Genomic DNA, 21,350 nt, shown 5'->3' on the forward strand with positions numbered 1-21,350 from the left:
TGCGTTTAATTTTAAACATGTTTCTTACGAGAAGAGAATATATTTTAAGTATGTAGGTAGCAATTGTTATAATTATTGTTTTATTGCCCAAACAACTTCACAGCGTACAAATATTATATAAGCAAATTTCTTGCTTATTATAATATATTTTACATTTAAATGATGTAATTATTTCGTTAATTTAAAATATACAAATTTTCTCATTTATTTTTTTAAGCTTATATGAATACGAATGGTTTGTCGAAGAAAACAGAATTTCATCTGTACAGAACTACTATGCAGAAATCCTGTAATTTTTCCGTTTACAATTTCGGTATTCTTATTTGGATATTTCGTGAAAGTACACAAACGTTAAATCATAATCTATTTTCTATTTCATAACAACTCGATAAGATGTCAAGTACAAGGATATATGACAAGTGTTGCACTGTAATATGTTGATAAATAACATCAAGGGTGCATCATCATGTTCAATATTTGACTGTACAGCACTTCATCATCTTTTATTGCCGTATATCGGAAATGAAAATGAATTGATAAAAAGAAAAAATGCGCGCGAAGGCAGCATACATTGATCATTTGATATCATAATATTACTGCAAATTTTCTGCGTTTGCTAAATAATTTACACAGCCGCTGATGTTGCAAGTGTCAATATTTATATGCGTATAAATGTACAAAAAATGTACTTGTGTACGTATAAAAGCTCGTACTATTCCAAGGTTTGATCTAGTATCTATCAATTTCCCTTTGATAATTCATTAATATTTCTTTTTGCACACGATGAGAACTATTGTTACAATACTTGTACTTTTTCTTATACAATGCACGTATTTACATGCTGAATCTAATCAAGTTCTGGATAAAATTTCAAATTCCTGTATTTTCGGCGTTAAATCAGTATCATTATATCTGTATAACAGGTAAAACAGGTGTAAAGATCCATTGTCATCTGTTGTGCCAATTATATTTATTTTCATTTCAGCAATGTTACAGGCGAACAAGTTCGGGAAAATGAGTTCTGCAACGATATTGATCCGATGCAATCGTTCATCTTTGTAGTCCATGGCTTCACTAGTTACGCAAATTCGTCTCATACTAGAGATCTGGCCATGCAATTGAAACATGTAAATATTATATTTTCGCATAAGTAATAATTGGAATGAAAGTACGACGCACCTACAAAAGACAAAAATTTAATTTCAATGTGAATGTATTGTAAAATATAGTGAAAAATAAACAAATAAAAATTGATAAAATAATTTCCCGATAAATTGATGAATTCTATACTACGTCAAAAATTCAACAATTTATTTAATAAAATCATCAATTCATTTAACAATTTAAAATAATTTTCTGCTTTGATAGAAACACACAGTATTTGCGCTGGATTGGTCTCAAGGAGCTTGCAAAGATGGGATACCTATCTTGAAGTATACGGCCTATCCTAGTGCGGTGATCAACACTCGAGAGATAGGTCATCTTTTGGCAAAGTATAACTATTTTCAAAAAAAAAATCAATACACAAAATAAAATAATATTAAAGATTAAATAATGATAAAATAAGCATAGTAGCATAGTATTCGATTATATTTTATATATACACATACATACACATATGAATGATTTACTTGAATCTTAATAGATATTTTGAAAAATATTTCAGGTAAAAGCGAAACAATTTCGAGGGGAACGTATTTTGATCATATTATTTTTTTTCTAAGTGGAGGTTCTCCAAAAATATATAAAGGTCCACTTTTTTAATGGAATTGTATGATTTTTTTATAAAATATGATTCTTCTAATTATTCTGCACATAAAAGTATTAAGGTAGAGATATAAAAAAATCTAATAATTTAAGAAATTTTTTATACTTTATTCTGACACATATTGACATAAAATGTTAAATTTCTCGTAAACTATTAATTTTTTATATATTTAATAAACTATTTTTTTATCGTACCTTATTTTTATAAACAAAATAATTAGAAAAATCATATTGTATATAAAAATATCATATAATTTTATTTTAAAAAATGGAGATGACCTTTTATTATTTTTTCGGCGTCTTTACCTAAGAAAAAAGAAAACATGTTCAAAATATATTACTCTTGAAATTGATCGTTTTATATGTTATCTGAAACATTTTTCCGTATTCTTTATACTTTATTTGTGGAAATATTTCGATGTAAAAGTTAAAATAGGATACCTTGTGTGTGTGTATGTATGTGTTATGCACACATATGTATATGCACACGCACGCACACATACACAAGCATATGCGTATACATACCAAAAATGCGATGATCCATAATAATCGAATTTTCATTTTGCAGCTATACCCTTACCTTGATCAAACAATGCAAAGTTCCAATAGAAAAGATAACATACATCGGTCACAGCCTCGGCGCGCACGTGAGTGGTTTTGCTGCGAAACATATGCAGAGTGTTAACTTCACGATTCGAAATATCATTGGTGCTGATCCTGCATGGCCGTTATTCAAAACCAACAAATGCGACGAAAAACTTTGCAAGTCGGATGCCAAATATGTAGTAGCTCTCCATACATCAGATCTCGGGATACAGTACGAAATGGGTCACCTCGATTTATACTTCAATGGCGGACACATACAACCAAAATGCGGTACTGAGAGATCAATTACATCTAATTATTGCGTATAAAAAGACATTGCTTGCTAAATAGAAAAGAGGCGTTAAAAGGAAATTATGAATAAATCAAATTCACATTTTAGGCATAAATATCGCTTGCTCACACACGAGAGCTATTACTTATATAACAGATATTTTTAAAAATAATTGTGGATTTCTTGGTGTTTCTGACAGGTAAGTCTTTTCCTTTGATACATTTCATTTTAGCTCAACGAACAATGAACATTAAATTTTCCTGAAAAATTTCATTATATATTATATCATTTATATAAAACATATTGCGCATATTATTGAATTTGTTTTTTTTAAGTCATTCCAAAGATAAATAAAATGTTCTTTTTATTTAAGTACAGATTTCTGTTATTTTATGATTATTGTACTTATTATGTGATTTGAATTTTTTCAGTTCATCCTCTTATCCTAATTCTAACACAACAGATTGCATTGTGGTGAATAGCAACATATTAGATTGCAACAATTCTATAGAGGGAAAATATTATTTATTCGTTGATAAGGATTCTCATTGTACACAGGAAACTTTCAACTGTAAACAGTAATAGCAGTCGTTAAATTTGAAATTTGTCAGTTTTTTTAAATAAGAGAATATATAAGAGAAACAAAATTTTACGATAAATTATTATAAATAATTAAATAAAATCATTTGATCAGCACACATAAATTTTTTTTTCTTAAGATTTTTGAACCATTACTGATGAAAGAAAACCATTACTGATGAAAGAAATGATTGTAATTGATAAAATTTAATAAAACTAAGTTATTTAATAAACCTAAGTTAATAAACCTACTTACTTACTAATAGGCAAAAAATCATAAAGGATACGAAAAGAAGATGAAGATAAGATTACCACAGGAATTTCATTGCGCATTATCGTATATTTTTCGATTATCTTACTGAATTAAATTTTATAATAATTATACTTTTATTATCTCATTCGTTCTCTTGTGTATGTGACGTTCTTTCGTTATTCGCCTTAAAATGGCAGAGATACTTTCGATAATCATCTGCCACGGGAATAACTCTCGTTCGACGTTAATTCGCGTCGTGAACATCGCTCAGACGTTTCTCTCGCATCGTTTATCGTACATCGTGTATTAATAATCCCCCTGTCTTTCTTTCCTTTTTCTCGCTTCGCATTCGTAAATAAAATACATTGTCGCGTTATTAATGTTTTTCGAACAGCCATCTCTGTAGTTTTCCTTAATCATATTGATACATTGATGTGTCACAAGATTAGAAATATCGCTCGGAAAGTTTTCTCGGTTAGTACAGATAAATCCTTAATCCGTATGACCTGTGTGTTCAATCAATTTGATTCATAACTCAATATATTCGTTAAAATGATTATCTAAACTAAGATAGAAGATCCTAATTCTTAGTCTTTCCCTTTTCTTCTTATAATAACGAGTCCGTGTCTTGTAGTGTGATGAAGTATCAATGACGCACTCGAAGAAAGTTAATGTGTTTGAAAGATAATAAAACTCCACGTTATTTTACTGTAGTGACAGTAAAATTATGTCATACTATATCTTGTTCAATGATAAAAGAATTCTAACTTTTTAAAATGATTGGATAAAATCAATTACATTTCAACGTGATAAAAGTAATATTATAAAATAGCAAAATATATATAAGACGATTTATGGTACCGTTACTATTAGGTACATATACATATATAACAATTCATTTCAATATAACAATAGAGCATTTAAATATACGATAACAAAGCTTTTAATTTAAAACACATTTCTAACTATGACAGATGTAAAATTAAACAATATTTTAAAAAGTTTCATTACATTTGCTTTCTAATACTTTCCTGCTGTATTTCTTTCTCACAAAGCTTATAAACACAGGACATTAATGTTCAATTTTAATGTTTCGAAGAAAATAGCGTTTTAATAATATATATAAAAATTCAAAAAAGGAAATGTACTTGCAAATATCGTGATCATTCTCTTTTAATTATTTTAATCATTTATCCGTTTAATATTTCATATCCTACATAACACTTCGCTTATAACGATAGTCAGACTTAAATATGATAAATTTTGCTATAATTCTGAAATGATAATATCATGAGGAAGATGTATTGAGACGTACAATCTTCGCTTACATCGAGGAAACTCATATTTTATTCCGATATTTCATTCGAGTAAATACTCGCACAAATAAATGGAGATTTGAAATAAAACGTTAAGATAAAGAAGCGTTAGGAAAACGTACATTATCGACTGTCGCTTTTTTTTGTTTTTCATTTGCTGGATTTGATCTTGCCACGTCCGGAAACATTATGACGCCTCGACTCGTTCGCCTCACGCATTAGACTTATAGGTCTGCAATATAGACGGCCTATATATCTCGATACCGCGCATTATAAGATATTTTTCTTTTTCTTTTTATTAGTTTGCACGGAGCTTGATCGCGATCAACTTACTTTCGATTTCCGATCCTGCAGAGATGAGCTTGGTGTGCGGTTGTGCGGTCGTGCTCGGCTGCGGATTATTCAATTGTCCTGTAGTCGAGGGTGCAGCAAAACCAGGAGGTGGTTGCATCGCCCAATGCTGAGTAGGTGCGTTCTGTTCCTGAACATAATATAACATGATTTGTTATGGTTGAACACATCATCAATGTAATTTATGATATATCGTATATAACGAATTAAATAAGATTCATGTTTTTACATATCTATGATAAATAATAAAGTACAAATTGGCAAAGATACAAAAAATTGTATCATACCTGTTGTGTGTTATGAGTTACAACATGAGAAGGATGAATGTGAGAAAACTGCCAAGCGCTGGTAGTTTGGAATGGAAGAGGTCTAGATGATGTGACTATAGCCGGATCAATCGAAGTCCAATCTGCGATAGGTCCGAAATTGTTCCATCCTTTCTGATGTAACGCTTGATGATGAAACTGTTGTTGTTGCTGTTGATTATTAATTTCGCACCAATCTTTCAGGGTATAAACATCGCCCGTGCACTTGCCGATGCCTGTACAGGAAATTGATCAGATATTACAATCTATAAATATATTAAAAATATATCCCAGTACAGAAGATTAATAGGTAGAATTATTACTTTGCGTATTGAGAAGCGGGCTTCCATTTGGAAGGTACGCACTCTGTGGTTGAGGTGGCTGCGCTCCTGCAAACATAACGTGCATTGGACGATTAACAAATCGTGAGTGGCAACATCCCATTCAAATATCTACATGTTCGTGTGATTTTTGTGATCCGATAGATCTTTTTACTTGTCTATAGAAATTCGCGAATCAATAATTTATTTTTGTCTACGGCTACGACAGATTATCGTATACGTATGTAAATTTCACGCACTGTGCACTATGATTCCTGGTGCCTGGAAAAATTGGAGGAACACTAACCAGAGAGGGCACTATTCGTTGGTGCTGGTCGGGGTATACCGAGACCGAATGAGTTCATGTGATTTGGCGTAGAACCAGGAAAACCAGGTGGCGGGAGTCGACTGCGTTGTCCTAAAGTGGTAGCTGTTACAGTACCCTGTGCAGGGCTCTGCGCGCCGCTTGGTAACAGATTTTGCGGAAGACGGGACAAGAGGGAATGCGACTGAAGCACCTGTAGATTTTGCAAGTGCTGGGCTTGTTGCTGTAAATGTGCTATGTGAGCAACCTGAAAGAATATTTGTTTTTTTAAATTCATTGGTCTATATTTGCACCTCATTTTCGATAAATGCACGTACTTATCGATAAAAATATATAAATATCATTTAATTTGAATGTATTTTAAAGTATTATAAATTATACAGAGCTTTTCTGAAATGTACCACCAAATTTCGTTAAAAGATAAAATTAAAATTAATATTAATCTTTCACGCATTGTTGTAAAAAATATATCTAAACAATTTCCTTATCAATGATAATATTTTCTATGAGTCACCTCTGATATGACTCTCCTCCACAGTTTTACTATATCAGCGAGTTTCAAAACATAAAAAGTAAAAAAATAAAAAAAATGAGAAAAAAATGGTACATGTAAAAAATAACGCACACGTGAAAATTATATGAAATTATTAATATTAAACAATTAATTATTAATATTAAACATATTAATAAGAAGTAAAAGAATTTGATAAGAATATTTACTTGTGGAAAGTGTTGTTGATTAAGGCTAGCGAGAGTTTGTTGATGCTGCACCCTAGTTTGCTCCTCTCGTTCTCTTTGCTGTTGTTGCTGGAACATCTTCTGTTGTTGCACTTGCATTTCATCTTCTGCTAAAAGTTCTGCTAATGCTTTCTGCGTTTCGTGGAAAGGATCAAAACCTAAATCGTCGTCCGCTTTCACTTCCGAGCCTGCGTCACAATGATTCCGAACTTCTTCCATTGTAGCGTGGCCATTCTGTTTTATGTACTCACAATTTTCTTGAGTTTGCTGTGCCTTAGAAATTTTATTTTAACGTTATAAATTATTTTTCTTTAATAAAAATGTTTACATATCGATCCTTCATTTCAAAAGTAACAATAAAAAAACGTGATTTTCGAGAAACATTATAATGAAATTAAGTAAGAATAAATTTGATAAACATCACTATTAATTATCACAAATAAATTAACTTCGAATCGTCAAAAAGTACAAAGTGTTTTTTAATGGTGATAAAACAAAAAATGATATTTTATTATATTAAAAATATTTTCTTTTTATCGATATTATTTGATTTGTCGATAATTTTCTGTCAATTTTAAAAATAATTTTCCCTTCACTGAAAAAGTTAATTTTTTAGCTGTATTACTTTTGAAGTAAGGGAATGATATGCTCAATGAACATCTTGTTATTTTTTTAAATACATAACCCAAAAACTTTATTATTCCGCTTACCTGTATATTAAGCCTTTGTTGTAATGAATTCTGTTGATAATCTGCCATAAACTTAGATGCGGATGAATTTACAAGTAAGTTAGATGTAAAGGTACTAGATGATGGTTCTGTGAGTGCAACGGTGTAAGGTGCATTTATATAAACCTCTTCATCTGCAAAACCTTCGGAATTGAATGGTACTCTCGATGTATCAGTTGAACTGGATTTTACTATAATGTGATTCGTTCGAGACGATTCAGGCTGAAAGCCAAAAGCAGCTTGCCAATCTTCGCTAGAATGAACTGTTGGTAAGGAATCGGGTATCGTAGCCACTCCCGTGCTCGTCCAATCTAGATTTGTGTTTGCTGTAAATCGAAGAAAAATTCATTAATAATGCTTTTGCTAATTATAATAACATATAAATAAATATATGCAGAATAAAAATGTCTAGACTAATGTTAAAATTTTTTAATAATTCTATTTTTTTTAAGTAAAATATCATTTTTAGAATGTACTTGGAGATCGAGACTGAAGATATGTAAAAATATAATATTATATTTTCCTTTAAATACGAAGCGCCATTATTAAGCGCATTATAGGCAAGCGTGTATAAATAATAAGATTGTTCAGATTGATTGCGTTGAAAGTCCGACAACCATATACGCAATTATCATTTCTGAAATTAATTCATTTATATGAATTTATATAACAGTTCAACATCTTAATATTCAGACCATAATGGCGCTTTGTATTTAAAGTAATGTATTTAAACATAAACAGTCTTGTTTCCAATCTTATTATTTATTATATTTTCATTGAAGATAGCTCAAAGAGGAGCAGAAATGTTTAAATTGTTACATATTTTTAAATAAAAATACTGTTTTGGTGTCTTACTAACTGTCCTTGATTTTCATTTGTTCTGTATACTTTTCACTTGATTTTGAATGTCGAGAGATTTGTCTTTAGATTAATACATTGTTTGAAATATCTCGTTTGGAATTTTCATCTAAAAAAAGCTAACAACAATACTGTATAGAACAATATAGAGTACATGCCTGCGAGGGAATTTGGTGGTATCGAGGTTGTAGTTGGTATTTTCTGGAAGGTATTTGAACTGAAAAAACTGTTATTGTCCGCCTGAAAGATCGACCGATGGTTGAGTTGCATTTGAGATCCATTGTGTAGTCCTGGTGGTGGTAGTTGATTGGCACCTTGTGATGAATTTGTGCTAGCTGGAGACGAACCTACAGATGATACGCAAAATTCTCTATACTACACAACGCGGTTAAAATCGTTTCTATACTCTTACAATGCCAGAATAAACAGCTTTTCAATTTATTTCCTTTCTCAAGAAATATTTACGCACGTAATGTAAAATTGAATAACTTATACAATTCAATAATAATAAGAGTCTATCTTTAGATGTAAAAGTATCAAAATCAAAATAGCGTACTCATACAGTTTGGAAAAACATCACATATGTTTCGATCATTGAATGTGTCACAAACAATGCCCACACCAACATTTTTCTCATAGAAATCTATAAGAAATATATAACATTTAAATGTACAAAAACAAAAAAAAAAGACTTACTAAATTTTTTCCAAGAATTCTCTTTATTTTGGCATATATCAATTATTCAATGTATGTATTCTACAGTATTGATTAATTTGTACATTAGCATATGATGAACACAATCTATCCTGATTTCAAATAACAAATTTATAATCACGTTGTAAATATATGTATTAAACGTATATAATATGTATTAAAATGAAATTTATTCAAGTAATTCATTTTCTGCGAACATAAAATAAAAAAATAATCCTGATAACATTAATGGCGAATCATTTATTTCAAAATATCATTATTTCAAAAATAATCTTACAAATATGTGTATCAATGAAATAAATGTAGAATTCCCTAAGCACAAATTAAATCGACCAAAGAAATTTCACAATATCTTCTCGTTTATAAATTTTACATAAATATCGTAAATATTGTAAAATTATATTACTATAAAATAAAAGGATATAAAAATAAAAGCGATTAGGGTAAAGAACTCACCCAAAAGAACAGCACCACTATTTTCCTCGCTCGATTCAGCTAAGTGCTCGGCTTGGTGATTAACATTCGAGTCTTCCGTGCTCGAGATCGTACTCGCTGGCGTGCTACCTTCGCGCTGTTGATCCGTTTCACTGTCCGAATGCCGACGTTCCCCGTTTTGAAATGCACCATTTACATTAACTTCGTGAGGCTGTAATTGAACTAATTTTGATGTTTTGTTGCTAATTTGTTGTGACTGTGACTGCTGTTGTTGCTGCTGTTCCATTTTACACTTGTTACCCAATTTTTGCAACATTTCACTGTTCGTATCAGCGGAAAAGTTTCTAACGTCCTTTTGTCCGGTAATTTGCGACTGTGAACTGTTTTGCGTGTTGATTGAGCTTGATTCAGATCGCGATGTCGTACGAGTGCCATGCTTCTCTTTATTTTGACTATTTTTATGTTTGTTCCGAGCTGCCTGTGCTTTACTTTCGCTATTACTTTTACCCCGCCGCACACCCACACCACTTTCATCCTTATTGTTGTTGTTTTGTTGATGCATAGACACCCCGGAGGACATATGACTTTGTTGAGCTACCGTGCCGTTTCCGCTTGTTATATTACTGTGTTGTGAAGTTGTTTGCGTAGGTGGTGATATTTCTTTACAACTGCTTTGTGTACCTGAAAGCAAAATGTTAATACGTTAATATCTAAAATCCTTACAAAAATTTTAATTTCAATAATGTATCTTATCATGCAATATTTAGATTTACTTACTATTTGTCTGTCCTGGCTGCAACGACGGCCATGCTTCTTTAGTTTGCGAATTTACAGTTCCACTTTCCCTAACAATACTGCCCGTTACAGGTGGTGATGGTGTCGGTTTCCTGTGCAGAGTTAAAATTAGATGTGACTTAATATCATTTATGACTACTTTTTTGTCTTAATTATGATCTTAAATCTTGCTTCAACATTTATCATTTATATATTTGTTTAAATTATTTATATATTGGCTATTGAAAATTCAGTATTTCTTATTTATTGATGCTCGAATAAATATTTATTTATAAATAAGTATTTATTTCATTTTAATGTCTTGCTTGTTTTCTTGGATAATTTTTTATAATAGGTCTGTTTTTTTTTTTAATTAAAGTTCTTGCACGACGTTGGAGAGAAAAAGAGAAAAGATGAACCGTGCAAGAAATTCAACTAAACAGAACAGGCCTTATTAATAATTAAAATTAGATTTACGTGCATAATAATTCCGAGGAATTATTTTTATGACAAAATAGATTTTGTACCGTTGAACTGAAGACGCGTGGGCATGTAACGATTGCACAAGCTTGCGCTCATATTCCTGATGTTTCCCTTGATGCATCTCCTCCTTCGTAAACGATGCCTCCTGGTCCCCAAGATCGTGCAGGTACATGCAATCTGGCTTCGGACAGGCTTGGTTACGCATAAAATGCGAACAATACTTTGTCGTTCCTAATGATGTTTTTATTGTCCGTCCGTCCACAACAATGTTATTCACAGCCTCTATAGCACGTAGCGCATCCTCTTGACGCTGTTACAACACAAAGAACACTATTGCTTACAACACACTTATTACTTTTGTTTATTATCTTATTAACAAACAAGAAAACGAAGTCTTATTGAAAACCATAAATCGACTCACTTGATAAGTAACATAAGCCGAAGCACTGGGGCCTTGAGACCCTGCATAGGAAGTACTCTGGTTAATTACGACTTTGTGTATCTTCCCAAATTTTCCAAAATATTCGTGTTTCTTTAAAACCTAAAGCATGCGAAATATTACCTATCGTGATCTTTTTTTTTTTTTAATATTTGCCGAGCTCTTGGCGTTATTGATCACTTATAGAACGCTCGTTATTGACCATACTCACATCAGCATCTGCCAGTCGCATTGGTAATCCTACTACAAACACTAAATTTTTTTGTACTACTCTCACATTTGCTAGATGTTTCCGATTTTCTGTAACTCTCTGCTTCCGTTGTTGATCCTTCAACCTCTTCTCAGCTTTTAATCTAGAAAGAGCAGAGCAGGATAGATCATTTTTTTCAATAATATACAGAGCCTCGGCCATAAGTATCTTCAAATTAATGTAAATACGTCAATTCTAATATTTAATGAAAAATATATTAAAAAACAATTTTATTTAAGAAATATTCATTTTTATATCTATATCAATTTTGACATTTTACTCTATTATAACTTTTATTACTGCCTTTTCCAAGAAAATACAATAAATTGAGGATTTTATACTTGTAGCCGAGACTATATATTTTTATGGCACAATTATTGACAAATATTATTAATTAGGATAATTAAAAGCAGATTCGTAAATACCTTGCTATTTCTTCCTTGGTAAGGGGTTTAAAATCAGCTGGATTTTCAGAATAGGCCTTTCGACACGCGGGACACAGGCCGTTTTCGTCGGTACGAATTCTGTGCCAACAAAAACGGCATATCTGATATCCGCAGGTGCACGGGAAGAAATTCAGATCATCCACCTCCAACGGCTCCATACACAGAGGGCACTCCACCGCATCCTCGCCGCTTTGATTCAATACTGACATCTTCGATTACGCTAATCTCGTGAATGTCACAAGACGAGCAAAATCACGAATATTTATCTAAGTGCCAAAGTCTGTAAATAAAACGCGACGTCAGTCGCAAGATCAGTCGAGATACGCCTGGCTCGTTATATATTATCCCTTTGTCTGACACTACCAGGTTTTTCGAATTTTATGTCGTAGAGATCCAAAATGCCACCTTGGCTTCACTTACATGCAAAGTCCCGTCACCTATCGCTGGCTGATGAATATAATTGACAATGCTCGCAGACTTCACCTTAACACGTCGCTAAACTTTTGTCCTGATCTGAAACAGATGGGTGCAGCAAACCGTTAACCATCCGTGCTCTCTCAAGGGAGAAGGGGGATCTGGATTTCACGTCCGCGCTCGCAAGAGGACACAGTTTCTATCCCATCGTTGTCCGAACATTTTTCCGCGCGACAGTTCTTGCCGACGGGACAGCAATAACGTGAAACGTGGACACGCGCGCGCAAACGATTTTTACACGACGCAGAAGACGCAGAAAACATTCGTCTGTCCTCAGTTGCACTCCCACGCGCTTTTCCCGTCCTGTTATCAGATCGAAACAGGTGCGAGACGGGCGCGCGAGGTGTAGACGAGGGGTAAGGACGGAGACAGAGAGAGAGAGAGAGAGAGAGAGAGAGAGAGAGAGAGAGAGAAAAGATGGAGCGGACCGAAAGGGCGACGACAGGTCACGAACTCCGCGAGTTCCGTTTTGACAGGAGCTGTCAGATCTGCGCGAGAAAAAGGGGGGAGACGGCGAAGTGGGAGGGGAGGGAGAAGGAGAACGAATGGCGAGAGAGGTGCAGTGAACAAAGGAGACGTGCATACTGGAATTCTCGTGCGATTATGCACGAGGGATCGCACGACGCCCTACGCACGAGGGTCGACAACGTCATCTCACCGTGACGTCGAGGTCATCGGTGACCAATGAATGGGGGGGTGAGGGGGAGGAAGAGAAGGTTCGGCAGAAAAATCTTGTGCACCGTTTTCTACTTTTTTTTTCTTTCTTTTCCTCTCACTTTCTCGCGCGCGACTCGGTACGTCGACTCGTTTCTTCTCACGCGTCCCTCAATCTCCCTTCTTTTCTCGCACTTTCTTTCTCCCTTCTTCGTCGCGCGACGAAAAACGCGAACCAGAGGGCGACGATTAGGCGAAACAGCTGTTGGTTGGCGTCCGCGAGAGAGAAGCCCCAGCAGAGAGCGAGAGAGAGTTTCACTAGCTACGCCATAATAACAGAGAGACCCACGCGAAAATTCTATCCATGGTTAGTGGCCGGCGGTGGTGGGGCATGATACGTAAATTCCACCTCTCTCGTTCTCGCTTCCTAGGCCACGAGTACGCAAGGACGATTTACGTTTCGCGAGTTTCGCGACAGCCAAGTCCCTGAGGGGGGAAAATTGCCAACGAGTGGGCGAGAGAAAGAAACATTTTCGAAGGGGGCAGAGGGGGGGAAGGAGGAGGGGACAGTCGGAGGAACGCGAGAAGGGTCACAGGGAGGGATAGATGGATGGGAGGACAAACGGTGTCGACGAGAAGGACGAGAGAGAGACAGAGAGAGAGAGAGAGAGAGAGAGAGAGAGAGAGAGACGGACTATCATTATGTTACTATCGAATCACATCGTCGAGAAAGGAAGACTTCCTCATCTCGATCGTTGATCTCAATCTTTTCTTTCGTCGATCTCGCTCTTGTCGTTTCTCTCGCTCGTGTGTCTTTCTCCTTCTCTCTCTCTCTCTATCTTTATCTCTCTCTTTTGAGATACATCTTTTTCCTGACTAGGGCACGAGACTTCCGCGGGAGATGATCGCGACTGCGAGATCGACCTACCCGCGGCTACGCGCCCCGAGCTTTCCATTTATGTAAATGCAACGAGCAATCGCGCGTATCAGAGGCGCACGAGCGACGGCGACGATGACGATGAGGATGGCGTTCATCATAGCATCGCGAACGTCACACGAGATTCCGCGATCCATCCGCCAGAGGGGTTGCTGGCCTGAAAAGCCACGAGCACATACCCCTGATTCACTTTAACCTTAATCGCGAGGCCAAACTAAATCATGCTTTAACTAAACATCGATCCGCTATGGACATTTCCGTGTCGAATTTGATTCAAGTCTTTTGCACGTTGACGGCCTGCCCGTAAACGCGCGTCGGCGACAAGTATATCTTTCGCACGGTCCTTTATTTACTTACATCAACTCACGACTTTTCCGCTAACAAATCTCTCTCTCTACTGGGAAATTTTTCTCTAGTGTTCCACTCTGGCCCCGGGATTCGCGGTTGGTGTTTGGCTGCGATTGCGCACAAGCCGGATGTCGCGCGCGCCGCCGCCGCGGCCTTTCCACTTAATATCTACTACACACTGGACGCGATGAGTAATAAGCGATATCCAATGAAAGCTTTGCTTTTACTCACGTGATGATGCAAAGTAGAGTTCTCATTGGATATCGTCCATCGCTCATCGCCTATCGCATTCAGTATGCATTTTATGGCTCCGTCACACCAGCACAATTCGCGAAATCCAATCAGCGTACGGCTTTTCTGGAAAAGCAATACGTTGATTGAATATCGTGCTATTAGTGATGGGCGATATCCTATTGAATAATTCAATGCCGATATGGCAATAATTTATATTAGCAATTCGCTGTTTGACATTTCTATATATTGATACAAATCATAGATATAATAAGAATTCAGATATACATCGGAATTCATAGTCATATTTTAAGATCGTCTGAAGTAATGTCTTACGTTGCTAATGTGATCTTTTGATTGGTTCATGATATCTTAAGACTGTACTTAAGACGATCTTAAATATAAGATCCGACTATAAATACCTATGGCCTATGTCTAGGAATTCTTATTATTATCTTATTATTATCTATGGCTATGTTCAGCAGAGAAAGCAGCTTTGCAACTGTTGTAAAATTTTTGAATATGATTGATTTATACATTTAGATCCAATGAGGAATTAAGGGCAAGACCAAACATATTAAAGAATTTTACAACAGTTGCAAAGCTGCTTTTTCTGTTAAATGCAGAAAATCTATGATATAAGCCAGCTTTGACGTCATATTGGAGTAAGATGTCAATTTAAAATTTTTCGTTCTCGGCATAAATTCTACATACACGTATTAATGTGTATACATCAATCCTGGAAAAGGATTTTTAAATCTGTAGAAGAGGAAAAAATAATTGTTATACAAAAATTATTGCGTTTAATCCGTAATACAGACAATTTAAGAATGATATCAGCAATTTATTTCCAGAGAATAATAAAAAAAGTGCATATTGTTATGTAGTTGACATCTACTTCTTCAAAGGGCAATATAAATGTGCGTATAAAAACTAGCATATAAAGTATAAAAAACTTTTTAATCAATCAAAATCTGATTGGTTAAATTCCAGTCCAAATCACAATCGCAATCTCACTTGATACGTGTATTAACTAGTAAATCGTTTTAATTTCAGTAAAGTATCTAAAGCATAATGTACCAAAGTGGTATAATATGCATAAAAAATGATCAATTTAATACACATATCATGTATATGTTTACTGACGAAAGTGAAATAATTCAATAGAAAGTTACTAGTATAGTTAGTATAGTTATCAAGTGCGCGATGTAAACTAGCCCATGACCTTTGTTTTGCATTATGTCTTTTATCAGCTCATTTTCTAAATTTCTATCAATTCCCACTCTCGTATCTCGCAGCTAAGTTACCAAATTAATGCAGCCAATGGATATCGAATTTCCATATGGTGACTTCCATCCATCGTTCGAAATAGCAGCTTAAAAATTAATTCTATTGTATTTTTGCAAATAATTAAGGCCATATCATCTGTATAGTCCCTGTAAATTTTTTTGCAATATATAAAATGAATGTTATAACTACTTATATCTGGAATATATAAATACTAAAACTATATAGAGTGTCCCAAATTTTTTGACATATCGCTTGTGGATAGACAGAGCAGACTTAACGATTCTAACAATATAAAATAAACTCATATTATTACACACATTATATATATTTTTATAATAATTACAAAATATTATCCTTATCATTTCAATCATTTTTTTTTATTGAACAATGAACTTAAAAAAATTGTGTACTGTTATAATCATTATAATTATAAGTCATTATAATGTGTGTAAACATCTTTACAGATTATTTTAAAAAATGATTTGTACCAAATTATTATATCTATTTTACAAAATCATTTAGACTTAAGTCATTTAGAATTAAATCCAACTGAAATTAAATTCAAGTTATATTTATATTCATAATTTCTAGCTTGTTTTGACTGAGTTACGTTTCTTTGAGCTCTTTCCTTGTTTGGGAATAACGCCAAACAGTGGATGCCTTGTTCTTAAATTATTAGGGAATTGTATGTTGCCAGAACTCTCGATAGGTATCGGCTTTACTTCCGGTGCTTCAGACAATTTTCTTCTTATTGACAAGAAACCAGCAGGCTTAATATTTACTATACAAGAAATATCAGTATTAATAAATTAAAAAGAAATAATATAACAAAGGAACATGCAAAACTTCTATTTTGATGTCATAATAAAAATTTTTTTACCAGTTTTGTACTGTGGAGCATCCTTCTTGGAATTAAGAACACACGTTACATTGTGATTTGTGTTATGAGCGACTATACAATATCGTTCGTTTTTAATTTTGAACTTTGACTTGTTTTCGAAAACTATAGTCTGACCATGAAGCTCTTGTGGGTCTACCTATGTAACACAAAATCATATCCTCAATGTCTCGAAATATTAAAAACATAGGTTAGTTCATTTTGCCAGTTCAATCTTACATTCAAGATTGTCTTAAATATAATTTTGAAATACTATTCCAAGTTTTGAACTGGTGTACTCTGGTACAATAAATTAAAGAGACAGATACAATTTGTTTCTAACTTATTGTATAAGACTTATTGTATCAGAACCAGTTCAGAATTCTTTGAAAAAGAACTACAGTAAGCTTTTAATTTTTTGCTCTAAACTCTGAGCTGATCTTAATTTGCTATAAGCTAAATTTGCTCTAAACTTTATAATTGAGATCTAATCAATTTGTTTATAAAACTTACAGTCTATTCAGATAAATATATACATAAAGAAAAAATTATTTAAGAGAAGATTATTCAATTGCATTTCTGTTATGCACATAAAATGCAATTGAATAAGTTTCCTTATACACATTAATATGATTATACAAATTTGTTTGAAAATACTCTTAGAGTGTTTTCTTTAATATTTGCAATACTCGCATGCATTATTCTTGTTTAATATTTAATGTTAATTTGATGACAAGAAGATGATATGACATGAAATAATATTCACAAGTGTTGTAAATGTTAAATAGACAATGGAATATTAAAGAGTCTTATTACAAAAAACTTAAAGCAGTGAGATGTAAGCAGTAAGGAAACCAATATATTGAATTGGCTACTGTTTATGTTATGATCTTATGGACTCTACTGTGATTGATCAATTCGCTTACTGCTTATGTTTTACTATTTCAGTTTTTTGTATCCATGATCTTTAAGATAGTATTGGAAACATTTTTTTGCCAGAAAAGCCAAAATTTAAAAGTTAGAATAAAAGGTTAAAAAGATCTGCACCTATTATAAATTGAGATATTAAAATTGTTCTCATTATTTAAGGCATTGACGAGATAATATTAAAGATTCATTAGTCCTTAGAAAATTTTCGTAACTGTCAATGGGACTCAGAGACGAGCAAAGAATGATGACATTACTGACAAATAATAAAAATTTACATTAACATAAATATTTACAATTACTAATATTTTGATAATTTATTATTAAATTAATGATTTTTTTATTATATACATGCTGTATAAATAAGTACGCATACTTTAAATGCTATACCTTACATATTGCCAAAAAATTACAATTTTTTTCTATAGTTATCTCTATTGATAATCAAACTAAGATGCAAACATTAAAATCACAGTTTTAAATAAAAAAGTATTATTACAAGTATAAACACATATACATGTCTGCAAAACTAAATTATGAAATTAGTACCATATTATCAGTTTTTTACTTTTAGGCTGCACCAACGTCACTTTGACTTTAAGCAAGACTTAAAACTCTCTGTCTCTCTTTTGCTTTAAAACAAGACAGAGATAGTTTTAATCCTTGCTTAAAGTCAAAATAACATTAGTGCAACTGGGCTTTAATCACATAAATTTTAACACGCAAATTTTCCATCGATCATCTTTAATAATATTTCGTCGATGCTTAAGACAATCTTAATTATGAGATTAAACTATGTTTCTTCCATTATCTAGACTTACTAATTTAGGGATGTCCATTATCCAAATTTCTTCACTGTCTGATACATCTTCCAAATTAAATGTGGAAGATGCATTTTCCTCATTCAATGTCTCCTTTTCAATTATTTCTTTAAGCTGAAAGATAAATAGACAATAGCACAGACTTATTCTTTCATAATTAAAATTATACTTAAATAGAAATTAAATGTGTAGAGACTAATCAAAATTAAAATAATAAAAATTGAAATTTAAACGGAACAATGATCCACTTACAGTGCACGGTCTGGACAAAACTGAAGTGGATAATGACAATCCGTTAAATGTCACTTCCTTAGATCCATTAGCGTTGTTTGAGGTTTGCACAATCTCATCATCCGCCGCGTTTTTGTCAAGCGATTTCTTAGATTTCTTCAGAATGCTTTTGCGCGACCTTCCTTTAACAGGACTGCTATGCACTTTGGACGGCTCTTCTGTTTTTATTGTGATAGATTTACGCTTGTGATTTGGAGATAGCATATCCTCGATGTTCTCCATCAATACCATCGATTTATTCAATTGCGTGTTCAGTTCCGTTACCGAATCTTCGTTAGCGGAGTCTGTCATTTTTTTAAAAATTGTCCTAAATTATGGTATAAACTATTCGAAAACAAAATGTTTTCACCAAGCATAGCAGTAAAACACGAGCACAGAACACATTTGATACTTTTGATAGGTTATGTTTCGTTACGCTCGTTCTCTTTCGTCTCTGGCCTACTATTCCTTCAAGGCGCGTTCACACTTCGACGGAACAGCAGAAAAGTCTATTTATAATAATCGTAAACGTGTTGTAAGCAGTGTAGTTGTAAGAATTGACCAATCAAGTCGAATGTGAGGAGAATATTTGTGATTGGTCAATTCTTACAATTACACCACTTACAACTACGCTTAGACCGAAATCAGACGATGCAATTGAAGATTGAGATTAAAGATTAAAGATTGAAATTTTATCAATGAGGACAAAGAAATTTTGACTCTTTTTGTTCTATTTTTTTGGTTAAACTTCAATCTTTTAATCATCAATCTCATTCTTTTTCATGAGCTGCTCAAATCGACTGTGAAAACACGTAGTCAAAATGAATATCAAGCGTCCATTTTGATCACGTGATTCTTTTGTCGCTGAAACAATCAGAATAGTTCATAAAAGGGAACTTTCCAGCAAGCGACACAAATTCATACAAGAGTCATTCTGCCCTTGTTCAATAATCAGTAAGAAACAAAAATGAAATGATTCTGTGCGTCAATCTTCGATTTGTGCCTCTGGGTTCCAAAATTAAACTCTGTTAACTTAAGTATCATTTTATCCTTGTTAGTCACCGAATGTTGAATACAGATGACAGATACTCGGAGTTGACAGAGTCAAGTTTTGGAACGCACCCCTAGAAAGCTCCCTTTATATATCTAGTGACTTTAGCCGATTTCGGTGGTAACAGGAAACAAGCCGGTATGGCTTTTCAGGTTCTCAGGTTTCTCTTTACTAATAAGTCATAAAATTAGTACAATATTATCAGTTTTTTTACTCTTAATCACTTCATTAACAAAAACGCATACTTTTGTAAGGATGTCGGGTTTTTAATATCTAATATCTCGATTTGTGAGACACAGCGCCGCTTTTTTTTTATTAATGACTTTTCATCTTATTTTTCAATATCTTCTAACCAAATATTCACACTACTCTCTTAATTTATTATTAGTCAAATAGGATTCGATTAGGAAATCTAGTACTACCATTTGGAAAAAAGAAAGACGTACGACATAGAAAATTTTGTGAAAAATGGCTTCTGCCAGAAATGTGAGAAGATCTACGCGAATAAAATCTCGCGTAAAATATACAGAAGTCAGTGATGAGGAAACATTCATTAGCAGTCGTAAGATTACATTAATATAAATTATTATAAATATTTTGGTTAGATAATATAATTGTTAATTAATATAAATCTTGTAGAAGTAGTTTGTCTTTAAGATTTATTCAGTTTAATTCAAACTATGATTTGTTATACTGCATCTGTAATCAGTGTATTGTTTATATTTTTGTAGCACAAACTAATATATTGAATGCTGAGATAGAAGAACAACTAAAAGATATCGAAGAAGATGTACAAAAACCACTTGGTAATTGCTAAAGATTTATATGAGTAGCTATTTTATTCTTATCTAATGTTGTATTGATATGTTTTAGAATTATTTTCTGAGAAGGATGTAAGTGGAAGAAAACTATATGGATTTCAAACACCAACAAAAAGAAATAGCATGATGATTAAAGCCAATCAGTGCCGTACACCTGAGACTCCAAAAAGTTTTAAAACACTTCCAATCTTAAAAGTCATTCTTGACAAAATTATCATAAACCCTGACAATCAAACAACTAAGAAGGATATCAAAAGTATCCTATTTCATAAATACATATTTTATTACAAATTGTAAAAAACATATTTGCATCTTTTAATTTCTTTTTTTTCTAATAACTTAGTATCTCGAAAACGATATTTGCCCAGTGTAACTTCAAGTGGCAATGAGAGCGTGTCAGAAGACAGCGAATATATACCTTCAAATGATGAAGCCAGTTTAGAATCTTCTGAAACTTCTGATAAAAGTGAGAGTAGTGACAATTCTGATGTAAATCAAGAAAATAATATTAGAAGGAAAGTTATACAAAAAGTGAAACCTTTATTGAAACGTGAGGTACGAAGTACACCTAGGAAAACAGGAAAAGGATGTAAAACTGTTGCTTATAAAGATTATGTAAGTTGGGATTAACAAGATAGTCTTAAATAGCAAATTATATGTAAATATTTTAATTATATAATATTTTAATATA

At 33.1% G+C, this 21,350-nt stretch overlaps 4 protein-coding genes across 11 annotated transcripts in view; 2 read left to right on the forward strand and 2 right to left on the reverse strand.

Annotated features, from left to right (window-relative positions):
* The first annotated feature begins 744 nt into the window (after positions 1–744).
* Positions 745–3,456, forward strand: LOC108688089 (phospholipase A1-like). Its single transcript, XM_018194187.1, has 6 exons — positions 745–923; positions 986–1,127; positions 1,369–1,493; positions 2,336–2,643; positions 2,753–2,843; positions 3,076–3,456. Exons 1-6 carry the CDS (start codon positions 784–786, stop codon positions 3,224–3,226), a joined length of 957 nt encoding a protein of 318 aa, XP_018049676.1. The 5' UTR covers positions 745–783; the 3' UTR covers positions 3,227–3,456.
* Positions 3,457–4,651: 1,195 nt separating this feature from the next.
* Positions 4,652–14,416, reverse strand: LOC108688151 (alpha-protein kinase 1). 6 transcript variants are annotated; one of them, XM_018194292.1, is made up of 15 exons: positions 14,381–14,416; positions 12,379–12,471; positions 11,938–12,238; positions 11,474–11,615; positions 11,245–11,364; positions 10,868–11,133; positions 10,344–10,453; positions 9,588–10,247; positions 8,576–8,764; positions 7,542–7,885; positions 6,814–7,104; positions 6,076–6,340; positions 5,772–5,837; positions 5,431–5,684; positions 4,652–5,273 (listed from the first exon to the last, which is right to left on the reverse strand). In XM_018194292.1, exons 3-15 carry the CDS (start codon positions 12,165–12,167, stop codon positions 5,091–5,093), a joined length of 3,120 nt encoding a protein of 1,039 aa, XP_018049781.1. In that variant the 5' UTR covers positions 12,168–12,238; positions 12,379–12,471; positions 14,381–14,416; the 3' UTR covers positions 4,652–5,090. The 6 variants fall into 6 exon arrangements, with proteins under 6 accessions (XP_018049781.1, XP_018049782.1, XP_018049780.1 ...); XM_018194293.1 differs by lacking the exon at positions 14,381–14,416 and adding an exon at positions 13,323–13,429; XM_018194291.1 differs by lacking the exon at positions 14,381–14,416 and adding an exon at positions 13,209–13,429.
* Positions 14,417–16,479: 2,063 nt separating this feature from the next.
* Positions 16,480–19,235, reverse strand: LOC108688063. The gene is made up of 4 exons (XM_018194155.1): positions 18,770–19,235; positions 18,518–18,631; positions 16,773–16,929; positions 16,480–16,673 (listed from the first exon to the last, which is right to left on the reverse strand). Exons 1-4 carry the CDS (start codon positions 19,097–19,099, stop codon positions 16,480–16,482), a joined length of 795 nt encoding a protein of 264 aa, XP_018049644.1. The 5' UTR covers positions 19,100–19,235.
* A 727-nt stretch (positions 19,236–19,962) lies between these two features.
* LOC108688128 (origin recognition complex subunit 2-like) overlaps positions 19,963–21,350 on the forward strand; it is a 2,122-nt gene continuing 734 nt past the window's right edge. Inside the window, exons 1-5 of one of the 3 annotated variants that reach the window (XM_018194253.1) lie at positions 19,963–19,976; positions 20,227–20,400; positions 20,570–20,644; positions 20,712–20,915; positions 21,003–21,274. In XM_018194253.1, coding sequence (XP_018049742.1) covers positions 20,307–20,400; positions 20,570–20,644; positions 20,712–20,915; positions 21,003–21,274 — 645 coding nt within the window. In that variant the 5' untranslated portion in view covers positions 19,963–19,976; positions 20,227–20,306. Of the gene's footprint in view, positions 20,401–20,569; positions 20,645–20,711; positions 20,916–21,002; positions 21,275–21,350 lie in introns of all 3 variants that reach the window. The other 2 variants (XM_018194252.1, XM_018194254.1) reach the window with 2 other exon arrangements.

Source organism: Atta colombica, unplaced genomic scaffold (assembly GCF_001594045.1).
Source record: "Atta colombica isolate Treedump-2 unplaced genomic scaffold, Acol1.0 scaffold225, whole genome shotgun sequence".
Taxonomy (NCBI): Eukaryota; Metazoa; Arthropoda; class Insecta; order Hymenoptera; family Formicidae; genus Atta; species Atta colombica.